The sequence below is a fragment of the Varanus komodoensis genome, unplaced genomic scaffold (assembly GCF_004798865.1).
Source record: "Varanus komodoensis strain SLA01 unplaced genomic scaffold, ASM479886v1 scaffold85, whole genome shotgun sequence".
Lineage (NCBI taxonomy): Eukaryota > Metazoa > Chordata > Lepidosauria > Squamata > Varanidae > Varanus > Varanus komodoensis.
This window is the reverse complement of record NW_025336543.1, coordinates 253248-267904: the sequence shown is the minus strand read 5'-3', so window position 1 is coordinate 267904 and position 14657 is coordinate 253248. Positions and strand designations below refer to the sequence as shown.

General features: G+C 45.4%; 1 protein-coding gene across 1 annotated transcript in view; it reads right to left on the bottom strand.

Moving 5' to 3' along the window:
- The window catches only part of HDHD5 (haloacid dehalogenase like hydrolase domain containing 5), an 18786-nt gene extending 4562 nt beyond the window's left edge, over nucleotides 1–14224 (bottom strand). The window contains exons 1-7 of the mRNA XM_044417021.1: nucleotides 14069–14224; nucleotides 10986–11192; nucleotides 9035–9147; nucleotides 5517–5610; nucleotides 3986–4019; nucleotides 1852–2026; nucleotides 352–540 (exon numbers count right to left, since the gene is read on the bottom strand). Coding sequence (XP_044272956.1) covers nucleotides 352–540; nucleotides 1852–2026; nucleotides 3986–4019; nucleotides 5517–5610; nucleotides 9035–9147; nucleotides 10986–11192; nucleotides 14069–14218 — 962 coding nt within the window. The 5' untranslated portion in view covers nucleotides 14219–14224. The remainder of the gene's footprint in view (nucleotides 1–351; nucleotides 541–1851; nucleotides 2027–3985; nucleotides 4020–5516; nucleotides 5611–9034; nucleotides 9148–10985; nucleotides 11193–14068) is intronic.
- Between the last annotated feature and the right edge of the window lie 433 nt (nucleotides 14225–14657).

The following is a 14657-nucleotide window of genomic DNA, read 5'->3' as shown; positions in this document are numbered from 1 at the left end:
TATGTCTGAACCCATCAAGAGTGTTGGAATGTATAAGGATCTTGCATGGAAAAAGCTGAAAGTGATGATGTGTGAAAAACCCAGGTACACTTAAATTCTCCAAATTCCATCCCAAAACTAGTTCGGGCTCAAGTTCTTACCAGATGGTGAGCTTCAATTTTTCCTTCTGGCATGAAAATCCATGCGTAGGTAGTGTGCAGCTTTCCAAATATATGTATTAATTGTGTGCACTTACTGAAAATATGCAACTGTTCTCCGAAGCGCCCCTTTAGCAGGAAAAGCACCTTCTCCAGGGCGCTCAACAGCTACAGTCTCTAGACCTTCCACCCAACCGTTCAAAGGGCTGCTTACCCAACAGCGTACAAGTGATGCAGAGGGGCTCTCCAGCCGCAGCTCTGCATCTGCTGCTTGATCACGTGTTCGGCATAGCGGTAGGTGACTGTGCTGGGCTTGCCGATCAGGGCCTCGTACTTCAGCTCCTTGCCAGTCATTTTCTTGTAGATGTTCTCTAAACATACAAGAAAGGTGCCATGGCCAAATCTGATATGGAAGAAAAAGCCGTCAGCATCCTATGTATGTACTGGAACATAAGATGTTGTGGCAATACTGGATGAATGGAGAGGATCGACTTAACATGTGAGAAAATGTGAGGATGTTTAGCACAGATCGAAACACTGAAAAAAGAGCACCAGTACAGATATTTGAAATGTTTTGTGATTGCTCTTCCATGTACAGCTTTTACTGGCTTGCTATGCTGCTAAAGAATCAAGATTTATCCTTCCCTGTGTTGCTGCAGTGGTCCACCTCTACTTCCTGGTTCTTTATTCAGGAAAGTAGATGTTTCATCTGTGCCTAGAGTCTTAAAAGTGTTTTACTGATATTAATTACTGTGCTTCAAAAACATGCCCCCCTCTTTGGAAACTTTATAATCTCCAAGAGATTTGCTGTGAATTGGTTAGATGGGCTTGATGCAAAATTATGGAACAACAGTTCACCAAGAAATTCCACTCTACATCCTATGATTTAGACAAGGACAAAGGGTAACTGTTTTTTAATTACAAAACAACTTACCACTGCAATGATCTTTCTGCTACCTCCCACCATCTTGTTAAGGTAATTCTCACTCTCTGTACTTTTTTATTAACCTCAGTGGTTTCAGAGGAAGTAGGAGAGAGAATCGTAATGTGTATACAAATCTGTCAACATGAGGTTAATGCCATACATCTGATGAAGCAGATGTTGTCCATGAAAGCTTTAATACGGAGTCTAATCACCTGCACTGCATTTGGCAACTGCGGCAACCAAAAAGTTTGGGACATCTCTACAACTAGTGCAGCTACTGGAGCCACCACACCCAGGAAATAAGAGTGAGGTGCCCACCTCAGGTGGCAGAGCTAGAAGACCAGGAAGTTGTGTCGTGCTCCAAGCTCAGCTCAGTCCTAGCCTGATCATGCACCCTACACAGCCCTTCACGACCTTCAGCATGTGCTCCAAGAAGCCCACCAGCCACCCTCCCTCTGTGGCAAGAAAATGGTTGGCAGGACTATTCAGAGCAACTGCAAGCCACCCGCTGCTCTGGGATTCTCACGAGATCTTGGCCATATCCAACAACATCTCACAAGACCTCAGCTACGTGCTGCAATCGTGTGAGAGCCCAGTGCTGTTGAGCGCTTGCGAGAGTTCCCACATGGCAGCAAAGCGAAGGCAGCGAGTTTTCCAGGCTAGGAGAGAGTTGCACCGTGGTGACCAGGGCAAGAGGCAAGGTCTTTTCAGTGCCAGCACAACCTCTGCTTCTGCCAACAGGAAAGGCTCACCCCAGCCCAGCCAGCTGCTGTTCTGCTGTTACATCACCTTGGCATTTTGGCTTCTGCCATCCACAAAAGGTCCATGTTGCAGGCTAGGATAGGTAGATGTGGGTATGGCACAGTAGCCAGCTCTGTTCCTGGATTCCCATTGCTCAGAAGCACATCTGTGATCAGCTGCAAAGAGGTCTCCCAACGGATAGGCTCACCCAGCAGAAGTATTCCTAGAGATTGAGAGAGGTAGGTAAGTTTTACTTAAAGGTGCCTGTCTAAGATTCTGCGTGGTGTAGTAGCTAGGGTTGTGCTATGAGAGACCACAGCTATAAAGCTCACTGTGGGACTTTGGGACAGTCATGTACTTCGAGCCGAACCCACCTCACACGGTTGTTGTGAGGATAAAATGGGGAGGAGGAGCATCATGCCTCCCTGGCATTTATCAAGCACTTTGGGAAATGCATTGGCTAGAGAGTGCTATAATTTCTGCTGGACTCAAACTGTTCAGTGATGGTTATCATCAACAGGTATGTTCTATCCTAGAAAAATAGAATCTAATCTTTTTGACAAAGACTAGCTTCATTCAGGTACTATAGTGAAACTATGGTTTAGTATTTGGTGCCATGATTCAAACTCATGTAGCTGAAGCACCAAATGTCAGTCCTCTTCTTTAGCTAATCCCCTCAGTTTTATTAATTTGAGAATTTCAGTTCACCCCAAGGAGAAAGAAGATTCTTTTCCACATGTCCATATTTGTTGGTTTGAAGCAGAATTATATATTATTTACTTCATTTCTATACCGCCTCCCTCCAGCTGAAGCTCTCTGGATAGTTTATTGAGTCCATAAAAACAAATGATGAAAATACCAAAACGTTTCAGAAAAATTAGAAAACTTTAAAATGGAAAAATAGTCAAAAGAGATGATAACAACAAACAGTATAAAGAATATTTTTTAAAAGTTACTCTGTGGACACCTGGTGATTGCCCTCAAGTCCCTGGCTGGCTGCATAAGTCCTTAAAAGCCTCAGAAAAAAGGGCCGTCTTATCCTGGCACTGAAAAGGTGAAGGATTGGATGCCAGCCAGGCAGCAGTGGGAAAGTTATTCCACAGACGGGAGGCCAGAACCGAGAATGTCCTCCTCCTAGTGGCCACCTTCCGCACTTTCCTCAGTGTTTGTACTTGCAGGAAAGCCCGAGAGGTTGAGCGTGTTGTTTGAGTAGATTGTGACGGGGAGAGACACTGTGACAGGTCTTGTCGTCTCAAGCAGAGAAGGGCCTCCTAGGTTAAAACCAGCTCCTTGAACTGGGACCAGAAGCACAGAGGTAGCCTATGCAAGTGGGCCAGAACTGGTCTTATATGTTCAGACCTGCAGGTTCCAGCTATTAATCTGGCTACCACATTCGGTACCAGCTGCAGCTTCTGAACCACCTTCAAGGGCAGCCCCACATAGATGCATTGCACCGATCTAATTTAGAGATTGCCAGTGTTCGTATATTACTGAAGCCAGGCTATCCCTGGCCAGGAGGTGGCCCCAGATGGGCCATCAAATAAAGCTTGTGGAAGGCCTCTAAGCCACTGATGCCACCTCACTCTCAGGTACTAAGATGGGCAAGCAGCACTCCCAAACTATGAGCCTGCTCCTACAGGTGGAGTGTGACCCCATCAAGAAGAGGTTGAACACACCCCATTCAGTCGAAGGAACCACCCACCAACAGCATTTCAGTATTATCTGGATTGAGTTTCAGTATGTTGGCCCTCATCCAGTCCATTGTTGTAGCCAAGCACCTTGTCCACATCCTTGAACTATACCAACTCAAGCACATCCAATAAAAACAGATAAAGCCGTGCTCTGGATTTCTCCACAGATTCAGCTCTTACAACTCGGAAGTCCAAGTCCTGGCAGTTGCAAGAGATTTTTTTCCTGGAAGTGCCTAGTGAGTAAACTGCAGTGGGCCTGAGCTGGTTCCAAGAGGACCCTAGGGTCAGAATATAATAAGCCCCAGATAACCTTGAAAAGCACCACTGGGTGGCAAAGAACGGGTTGGATGGAGGCAGTGAGGTATTGCTTCTTTTCCACCCTGACTGCCTCAAAGTATACTCGATTGTAGGCACATACCAGGTTTCGGTTGCATTCACTGGGAATCCATCTCACATGCATTCTTATAAGAGAAGGGAGGGAGATTACCTACCTTCTATAGTGGGGAAATCAATTGTTGGAGGAGGCTGTCGAAGGACAAAAGAAAAATTAGTTTGCAGTAGCTGGGAATGGGCAAAGAGTTTCCAAGACCAAATGGTGATGCTTAGTATCAAAGGGTTCTTTGGAGCATGTGACCAGTTTTGAAAGAAATTCAAGGGTCTCTAAAAGATTTTTCTCAATAATTTTATCCTAATTACTGCTACAATTTCACTTTCCAGCTTGCAGAACTTTTCTATTTAATATGCAAAGAACCAAGGGCTGCTCCACTTTGTACAGGAAGACATTCCTACAGATAGACACTCCATTCTAGCAGATCAGGGTATATCAGCATGCCCAGAAACATAGGGCCAGATAGACTGGTGTCACCCCGATCTATATCCACATGTGTCGTCCCGCAATTACTGACATTCCTCTATGAGAAGAAAAGTGTGAAGAAGTCTTCCAATTGCATTCACTTGAGCACAGGTAGAACCCTCCATAATACAAAGAGGCCCAGTAAGGCAAGGTGCTTGACCACATGGAGGCCTGTGCTCACATTCAGCCGAACATGAGCAGAAGCTCATGCTCAATGGAGGGATGCTGGGCACTGAGAAATTATGAACACTGGGGCCAGGGCAGCATGTACAGTCCATGCACTTTAATGATCTGCAGCAGAATATTTCTTTAATAGATTATATACAACTGAATTTATTTAAATGGGTCTTTAATTGGTACCTACAGCATGATACAGGTGGCATTTTCCAAATACCGAGGGGACAACTTCACACAAGCAGCGAGGCCTCCTTCAAGAATCTTATTGCTCTCACAGGTCTGTACTGCGGAAGGCAATCGGCCAGGAACCTGGTCCCAAGCTATTCAGGGCTTTATGTGCTAACAGCAAGTCTCAATAACTAATAGGTAGCCAGTGCCGTAACTGGTAGAAGACATGCTTCCTCAGGCACTCCACTCAGCATCCTGGCTGCCACATCCTGTAGCTGCAGTTTCCAGACCAGGTCCAAGGACAACCCGACAAGCACATTACAGTAAACCAAATGTGAGGTTACCAATGCACGGATTGCAGTGGCCGGACTACCCTCATCTAAGAAAGGGTTCAGGTGGCAAACCAACATGAATTGGTAACTGGTGCTCCTTGTCACAGAAGCCACAGTCCTGTTCTTCCTCAGAGAATGCAACCCTATCCAGAACAGGCACACCTGCTAATTTCCTGGAAACCACCAACCCAGAGACTCCACCTTGTGAGGATTCGGTCTCGTTTTGATGGGCCTCATCCAACCCAGGGCTGCATCCAGGGACCTGTTCAGAACATGTCTGGCTTTTCCTGATTCAGATGTCATAGAAACAGACAAATAAATAAATCAGCATACCAATAGCAGCTTTCCCTAAAATTCCTAATGACCACCCCTGGCAGCTTCCTATAAAAGCAAAATACTTCTGCTTCAGTAATACTCCTTGATAGCAAAAGTGACACCACACAAAGGCCTTCGTTCATTCACAATTTCCTGTAATCAGGCTAAAATACTTGCCAGCTCTTTTGGCCTCCGGCTTTGATCAACCATATCCAGTAAAGGAAATGCCTTCCTCACGTTTTCAATGGTAACAACATGTTGGAACCCCAGGCTATTTGAGATGGTCAAGGAAGAAAGGCTTGTGTCCACTGCAGATGGAAATGCGCGAAGTAATCGCAGGAAGTCACAAAAAACTTACATGGCAGCTATCCCATTCTTCAAAATCTACCTCTGTCCCCCACAGCTGGCCAAAGACAGGCCAAAACACAATGCAAATTATTTTTATTTATGACACCTCTTCTCCAAGGAGCCCAAGGGAATGCACATGGTCTCCTCCCTTCCTTTTTATCCTCACAACAAACTTGTGAAGTAGGCGAGACGGAGAAACAGCGACTGGCCCAAGGATGTGCAGTGAGCTTCATTGCCAACCACGGATTCAAACGTGCACTGCAATTCAAAATGTGTGAAGGGGCAAGAGAAATCCCACAGCTCAGAATTTTATCCCATGCAAAGTTTTTCAAGTGCTAGAGTGCCCCACCCTATACCATTTCACTAACCAGCATGCCCCATTGACAAACATCAAAAATAATTGCTTTGGGAAACAGAGGTACTAAATTTCAACATCTGCACAAGCATATAGAAAGCCATGCTATTCTTTCCTCCCCTTCTCTTTCAAAATACGGAAATCCTTTTTGATGGACAAAATACTTAAGTGTCCACTTTTGGGATTTGTAACTAAAATGGAAGCCTTGTGCTAGATATGTACGAAACTTCAGTAGAGCTCCATCATTGTGGTGTAGAAGTTAAGACTTGGGTAAGGGAAGCAGGAGCAGCTTTTTCTGCACAGCTCATCATTTCTACCAATTCTTAATACATTCCAATCATCAAAATCATGCCAGGACAACTCGTTTCTCCAACCCTAACCCTATGCTACAACACGTACCAAACCCTAATATAGGGCAAAAGTTCCATAGAAAATGATGCCATTTTGAAAAAAGCTTTCCTACAGCAGCCTTTTCTGCGCAGCTCATCATTCCTGCCCATTCAAAATACATTCGAACCAATAAAATCATGCCAGGACACCTCATTTTTCTAACACTAACCCTACCCAGGGGCACACCTCTACCTTAACATAAGACTAAAGGAGCACTAAAAATAATGAGATATTGAAAAAGCATTCTTTGAGGAGCTTTTTCTGCACATTCCAAACATCAAAATCATGGCAGAACAACAAATTTTCATAACCCTGGTGCACACCCCTAACCCTAATATAGCGCCAAACTTCCACTGAAAATGATGCAATTTTGAAAAAGGCTTCCTGGAGGAGCTTTTTCTACACAGCTCCTCATTTATGCCCGTTCCAAACACATTCAAACCATCAACATCATGCCAGGAAACCAAATTTTCGAAACCCTAATCCTATACTGGTGCACACACATAACCCTAATATAGGGCCAAAGCTCCACTGAAAATGATTCAATATTGAAAATCCCTTCCAGGAGGAGCTTTTTCTGCACAGCTCATCATTTCTGCCCTTTCCAAACACATTCCAACCATCAAAATCATGCAGGGACACCAAATTTTCGAAACCCTAACCCTATCCTGGTGCACACCCATAACCCTAATATAGGGCCAAAGTTTCATTGAAAATGATGCAATTTTGAAAATCCCTTCCTGGAGGAGCTTTTTCTGCACAGCTCATCATTTGTGCCCATGCTAAATAAATTCCAACCATCACAACTATTCCAGGACACCAAATTTTTCCAACCGAAACCCAGAGATGGTGAACCTTTTACAGACCGAATTCAACCCAAAATACACTTATCGCAAAGTGCCAACACTGTACAACCTGAAAACTGAGGTTTTATTTTAGAAAAAACAACTCACAGTCAGTTCAAGCAAATATACGTATATCCTTGGCAGCTCACTGACCTGCCATACATAATCGCAGACGAGTCGCGGCTAATGAGTTGCGGCTCATGATGTCATAGCCTGGCGCTACGACTCTTTTCCATGCACATTGGCCCCTGTGTGTGCTGTGATCTGATGCTTGGCTGCTGGGGCAAGGCTTGGCTCATGTGCCAACAGAGAGGGCTCTGTGTGCCTGCTGCTGCACGCATGCCATAGGTTCGCCAGCACTGCACTAGACATGCCAGAGAACTATGTGCCCTCTGGGCAGGCCCCCCACCACCTTCCACAGGGACAAGGCAGTGCTCTGACCATACCCAGCCCTCCTTCCCAAGGTCCTATCAGCATCCAACCTCAACCGGGACATTATCCCCTTAGCCTTCTTTGCTGCCCCTTCCACTCCCACGGAATCCACCCTGTGCTTACTGGATGTTTTGAATGGCTCCAGGACAGAATCCCTCCACCAACCGCTGAGACTCTTTGTAAGCTATGGTAGAACGAGCAAGGGAGAGCTGCTCTCAATTTAAAGACCAGTGATCTGGGTCACGAACACAATCTCCCTGTCCTGTGAGCTGGGTAGTCTGCAACTCACAGCCCCTCCAAGAGCTCACTCCACCCGAGCAATGGTGATTTCCACACCCCTCCTCATGGGAATACTCCTGCAGAACCTCTGCAAGGCAGCCACATGGCCCACGACCCTCAGTGTTTCTCAACCACTATAAGCTGGATGTCCATGCAAGAGCAGACTGCTTCTTCAGCAGAGCAGTCCTCTCCCCAGGCCTCCGGTGATGACACCATCCCTTCATCCTTTTCAAGGTAAGCTTGCTAGTTGCTCATATGCGCAATGCACAGAGACCACGAGGAAGAAAGTCAGGTTGCTGTCATTCTTGAAGTGGTCATCTGTGTATTTATTTATTTATTTTATTAAAACATTTTTATGCCGCCCCATTCGCCGAAGCCTCGGGGCGGCTCACATCAATAAATTAAAATAATTATAATATAAATTAAAATATAAATATAAAATTAAAATACAACAGTACAGTATAAAATAAGCCGCCCTGGCCAGTATTCACACAAACTGCCCACCAGTCCTACCTGGTGTTGACCCTCAGATCAATCATCCCCTCTTGCAGGCACAACACTCCTCCCTCGGTCCTGGAACCTCTAGGCTGTCTCAATGGAGCTGAGGGAATGGGTGTGAGTTCCTCCCACGAATACTTGGAGCAGGAAGGGGAGGGGCTCCCACCCAAACTAATGCTTAGCTATAGAGTCTTCCTGACAACAGGCTCCACACAGGCGCAGAACCCATATGTGTGATGCATGGAAACCATGAAGAAGAATCCTAGGCTACTTAGGAAAGTTGAAGTTGGTGAGAACAAGCATGCTTGCTTCTTCCTACATGCCCCCAAACAATCCATGGTTTGTTCATCATAGATTGTTTGACCATGCAAACTGGGAAGCAAGCTGGGCCAAGAATGAATGGCTTGACAAAGGTTATCAACTAAGTGTCACAGGATTTCAGCCTGGCTCCTCACATGGCTCACCCTATTTCCTACACAACACTGGCTTTCAACACATAGAAGGGAAGAAGGAAAAAGAAAGAAGAATCTGAAGGCAGAAAAGGATACTCTCTGGCATTCTCCTCCACAGGACCTTGGCCACACACAAGCACACACTTCTTATGGAATTGATGGAAAAGACGTAGTGGGCTGTGAGAGAGGATCACCCATTCAGGAGACACCTGAGGGGGGAAAGAAAGAAAGGTCAGCAGCATAGGTGCCCTACCCTTTCCACAAATAATACTCCCAACTGCCAGGTCCTTTAGCCTGCAAGTTACCAAAGACATGACGTTGATGACAACAGTGAATTAATCCCACAGGAATGTCAACACCTGTCCTCTTCCTCTCAGACATTAGATACTAACAAGAATACCATGAAAGTCACCTTGAGTAGAGACATGCTTGGATAATATTTCAGCTTGAACAGAAGGAACATAGAAAAGGCCTGAATGAGTGACAGGAATGCATAACACATGTAATCCTTTCCCATCCACTGGGGTTGGGTTCACATACTAATGACAGTCACCTAATTTTTAGTGGATTTGCAAACTGCTTCCATTATACTGTATTTTAAGTAATATGAAAGCACCACACGTATTAATTGTGCCTTCCAGAGTGTACCCCGTCTGCTTCAAGTAAAATATCTCAGACAGACTAACACTAAAAACAGCGTAAAAACACAGCATAACACAGGAGCAGCTGGGGAGAAAAAAACACCCCGTGACCCAGATTCACACATTATATAAAACCGTGGTATTCAACAGGACTGAGCTAACACAGTCAGAAGGACATCAGGCTCAGGACCAAGGGAGGCTCCATCAGAACATCTTCCTTGAGTTGGGACTCAGTTATTGAAGGGTCCCAAACAGGTGACAACCTGCTTGCCTCTGAAGAGTGCAAGCAGGTTTACATGGTAGGAAAGAGTGGTTCTTAAGGGCATTCAGTTCTCAAACAAAGAACAAGTTTACTATACAATCACTTCCCAGGCTTGGGATATTGTTTTTTAGAAACAGTCAGTGGGGGTAGTGGGCATGACGATGTTGACCATCTGCTCCATTGTCCCACGGGCCACCTTTTCTGAGGCAATTTCCAGTATCTTGCTTCTGTTACAGCAAGTGGGACCTTTGGGGGCATGACTTGGTGGGAGAATCTCATACACCTGCTGCAATCTCAGTGTGGATCACTTTCTCACTTTTTTATTTCTAAAAGGCTTATGAGAGAGACATGATCATATAGTAAGTGTATTCAGGGCTGGACATGTAATAAGCTGTGAATTCTGACTTAGTAATGAGGAAGTATATTGATGCATATTCTCGATCACCCCCACTTGGGTCCTTTTGCCAAGGACAATAGCTAGGAAAACCAGGATATCTTTAGTACTGGCTTGTTTAGGTTTAAAATTAAACCAAGAATCTTGGCTTCCTACTCTCCTAACAAGCCACAGCATTTGAAGCCAAAATTTGTCCTTGGCCTCTGATTTTTTGTTGCATCCAATCAAGTGAGAAATCCTGGTTTGGATACATCACTAAACAAAGAAGTACTAGATTTTCTTGTTTAGCCCAGCCATCACCAGCTTGGTTTCCTCCAGATGTTTAGAAATACAAATCCTAGGATTCCTGGCCCATGGCCAGGTTGGCTGGGCTGAAGAAAGCTACATCCCCTTGAAGGCACCAGGTTGAGGAAAGCTAGTATAGCCACTCCTGCTTGTAGGTTGAGCCAATTGAAAGCAACTGGCACCATGCACAAGCCCACTTCTCATTACCACTAAGCCAGAATTCTCCGTAATTGTGGCTCATGTATGAACTGGGCCATCTGCTACTGTGAAACAAATGGCTAGCAACTATGTATGCAACACACTGTGTAGAAGGGCTGTGAAACCTACAACCAAAAAAAGAATATTTTCTTTCTGTAAGAATCCCCCACAAAACATGAATCTTTTTTATAACATCTGTAGAATTCTAACTTCACAGTTTACAAACACAAGTCAATGATCCAAAGAAACTTGAGGTGCTTTCAGTACCTTAAATCCAAGTGCTTCCGACAATTCTTCAGCCTTGCTGTCCCGAGAGCAGTTTCCAGCATTGGTTACGAATGCAACCGGCACACGGAACTGGCCCTTTGAATCTGTCAACTTCTGGAAGGCCTTCTTGGCAGCAGGAATGACTAACCGACCTCGTAAAAGCACTCCATCAATATCAAAGAGAAATCCAAAGGAGGGAGAAGTTGCCTAAAGTGGACAAAGAGTCAAATGAGTTGGACTATGAAATTTTGCTTTTTTAGGAATAACAGTGGAGAGAAGGCATGAACATTAATAGCTCTAAAAGGGACTATCCTCCACCACAGAAAAGAGAATACAGAGTCATTGCCATTCACCAATCCTTTGTTTAACACATTTTAATCCCAGCTCATTGTGTTGTTCTTAAGCTGCATAAGCCTAACAGTAAAAATGTAGAAACAATACAAAGCTAGTGCAGCAGCTGAAAGGACCTCCAACTGAAAACAGCAAGATGATTTGCTTGAAACTCATAAACTCCACAAGGCCTACTCAAACAGTCAGGATTTTACGCAGCTTTTTAAAGACCAGGAATGAGGTATATTTCCTAATATTCAGAGGGAAATCATTCCACAATCACTGTGTAACCACTGAAAAGGCCTTGCTTGGGATAAGGAATGAAACCCTCAAAAATATTACCTTAATAGATATATACAGTGCTTTTTTTGTAAGAAAAAAGGTGCCAGAACTCATGAAATTATTTACCTTTTGCACGTAGTCAATCACTGTACACACACCCACACACGTCAGTTGTGTAACGAAATGTAATGGTCACCACCCGCAGTAAGCACTCAGCGAGCGACCACACAACCAATCACAAGCCGAGCAGTGCCATCACAACCAGCGCGGACGAAGCACACATGCATCAGATTCGACACACAAGCAGCCTGCATGCACTGTTTTAATGATTTTGTCGCCGACCTGCTACACTCGACAGGGCAATTCAAATTCACATGGACCAAACATCAAATTTTCAAAAGTTATTTTTAAAACTTGGAAAATCTGTCGAAAAACGGTGCCGGAACTCTGTTCCGGTGTGTTCTATGACAAAAAAAGCACTGGGTATACAATATCTCAGTGCCACCTGGAGATAGGCACTGAGATATTATATACAGCAAAGATCTGTGGCCTTTTTGACAGACGAACATGCCTGTTCAGAGTCCACTGCTGGTCACAGGACCATCCATAGCTGACCATGTTACTTTACCATATGAGTTGCATGTATGATTAACAAGAACACAGTACTCAGTCTGACTTAAGAAAAGAGAATGCACTCTCTTAGGCTGCAATGTTAAGCATACCTCCAAAGAGTAAAGAGACCTCCACATGAACAGAATTAAGGACTGGCTTAATTTTACTACACCAAGATGATGTAGGTCTCCAAATATATCACTCCAGCACTAATTCTGAGATATGTGGGGAAATAGGGGTGAGCGTAGATAACCAGTTGAGTAACTGCTATCCAGTTGCAGGGGAACTGGATTTGACTACTACTTGCTTGGCCTGTGGCATGCAGTATGCTGAATTTGTGAGTTCATTTCGAGCATTTAGCATACAGAAACTTGATCCTTGTGTGGTGTTTTGAGGGACCAACAGCACATCTAATCCTTCAGTATTTGCATTTTTATGCCCCCATCCCATGGAAAACAGCTTTACAGCCCCACAAAACACATATAAATTTATTGCAACCAATGTATTCATAGGTGGGAGCCTAGAAGAACACCAGATTTGTTACTTCCTGTTAGCATTTCTTAATGTATTTGATAAATGTATTACTGCTGAAGTACAGCAGGTCTGGAATATAGTTCTGGGATGTTTATTTATTAGATGTATATCCTGACTTTCTCTTTTTTAAAGAACTCAGAGCGGCTTATATCATTTTTCTGCTGCTCTCAATCTTATCCCCACAACAACCCTGTGAAGTAGGTTGGTCTGAGAGTCTGTGACTGGCCCAAAGTCACCCAGTTGGCTCCATGGCTGAGCAGGGACTAGAACTCAGATTGCCTGAGTTCCAGTCCTGTGCTCTTAACCACTACCCCACACTGGCTGTAATGCATAACACACATACCAGTGTTAAGCTCTTTAGTTTTATTTTAAGCATTTGCACATTTTACTGCTTTTTAGGCTTCCCAAGACAGTTTATCATAACTTTTAAAAATACAACAAAATCCAAACAATCTGAAAACCAGCAGAGCAGCAACCAAGATATAAAGGCTGCATCTTGTCTAAGGATTTTGAGAATATATATTTTTTAATCTGCTAAAACAGCACAGCATAAACGGCCATCAGAAATCCATAATCTGGATGTCACCACAAGGACCCCTGCTGCTACAGTCTCCCCCTGCATAGTCTCCTAGCTGAACCATTTTTACAGGTAAGTTCAAAAGGGTGCAAAGGCTCCCCTGGCAGCCTTTTGAATTCCACTCAGAAATAAATTGGAAGCCACTAAAGTTACTTATGCACTGGCAAGATCCAATCTGTTCTATCCTCCTCAGCCAATAGTGGAGCCACTACATTTTGAACCAGTTCTAACTCTGAACCCCACAAACAGCACAACGCAATAGTCTAACTTGGAAGTCCCCAAACTACAGGTGTCACACTATTATTTACCACTTGTAGCACCCATCACATTTCTGGATGATTATGTACCAGAAGGCAGCCAAGTCTAGAACCCAGTAGACTCCAGATATGCTCAACACCAGCGCCTATCATCCCCAGTCAGCATGGCCATTCGTGCCAAGGACAATTGTGATAGGAGGTGTAGTCCTGCATATCTAGAGGGCGCCAGTTCGAACGCGCCTTACATGCACCATACGCCTCCAGGTAGCACCCTCTTTTTCCATTTCCAGGTCGGCCAAGTCCCCGGCGAGGGCACACTGATCGAGGGAAGCGGAATGCGCGGTAGAAGCATCCCAGCAAGGTCAAGGGGAGCACTGCACCGATGAGCCAGCCAGCAGCCAGGTTTGATCCGACTCCCTCCCAAAGGTCACTACGAGGAAGGAGGACCAAAGTGCACACGCGCTGGGCAGGAGATCAGCGGCTTCACTCACCTGGTTCCCTTGGGGTTCTCCCCCCGAAGAGCGGCGGTGGCTCCCACTCCTGTGCGCGGAGCGGCTACTGGTGCCAGGGCGTCCCGCGCCCGGCAGCGGCCACCGCGTCAGCGCTGCTCTGCCCGAATGGCACAGGCAGCGCAGAGCCATCCGCACGCACGCACGCACGCCCGCCGCGGCTCTTCCAGTCCAGGCGACGGCCGCATACCCGCCCCGTGCTCCTCTTGCGCAGCCAATCGAAGCCCCCAAAACGGGGGTCACGTGAGCAGAGGAGCGCGGAGGCTCGGGTCGGAAGTGAAAGAAACGGCAGCGTCCAGTTTCCGAAGGGCGAGCGGGCAGCTTCAGCAACGGGGCGCTTTGTCACGGTTTTCCGCGGGGTAGCCGTGCTTGTGTCACGCTAGGACGCAATCCTAGGCGTGCTTAGACAGAAAAAAAAAATAAGTTGTTCAGCTGCTAGCATGGCCGGCAGGGGCATGCCAGGGTTTGTAGGATTTTTTTCCTCTAGGATTGCGCTTAAAGGCCAGAACGTTTTTATTTAAGCCAGCCTTCCCCACTTAGTCCCCTCCAAATATGCTGGACTACAACTCTC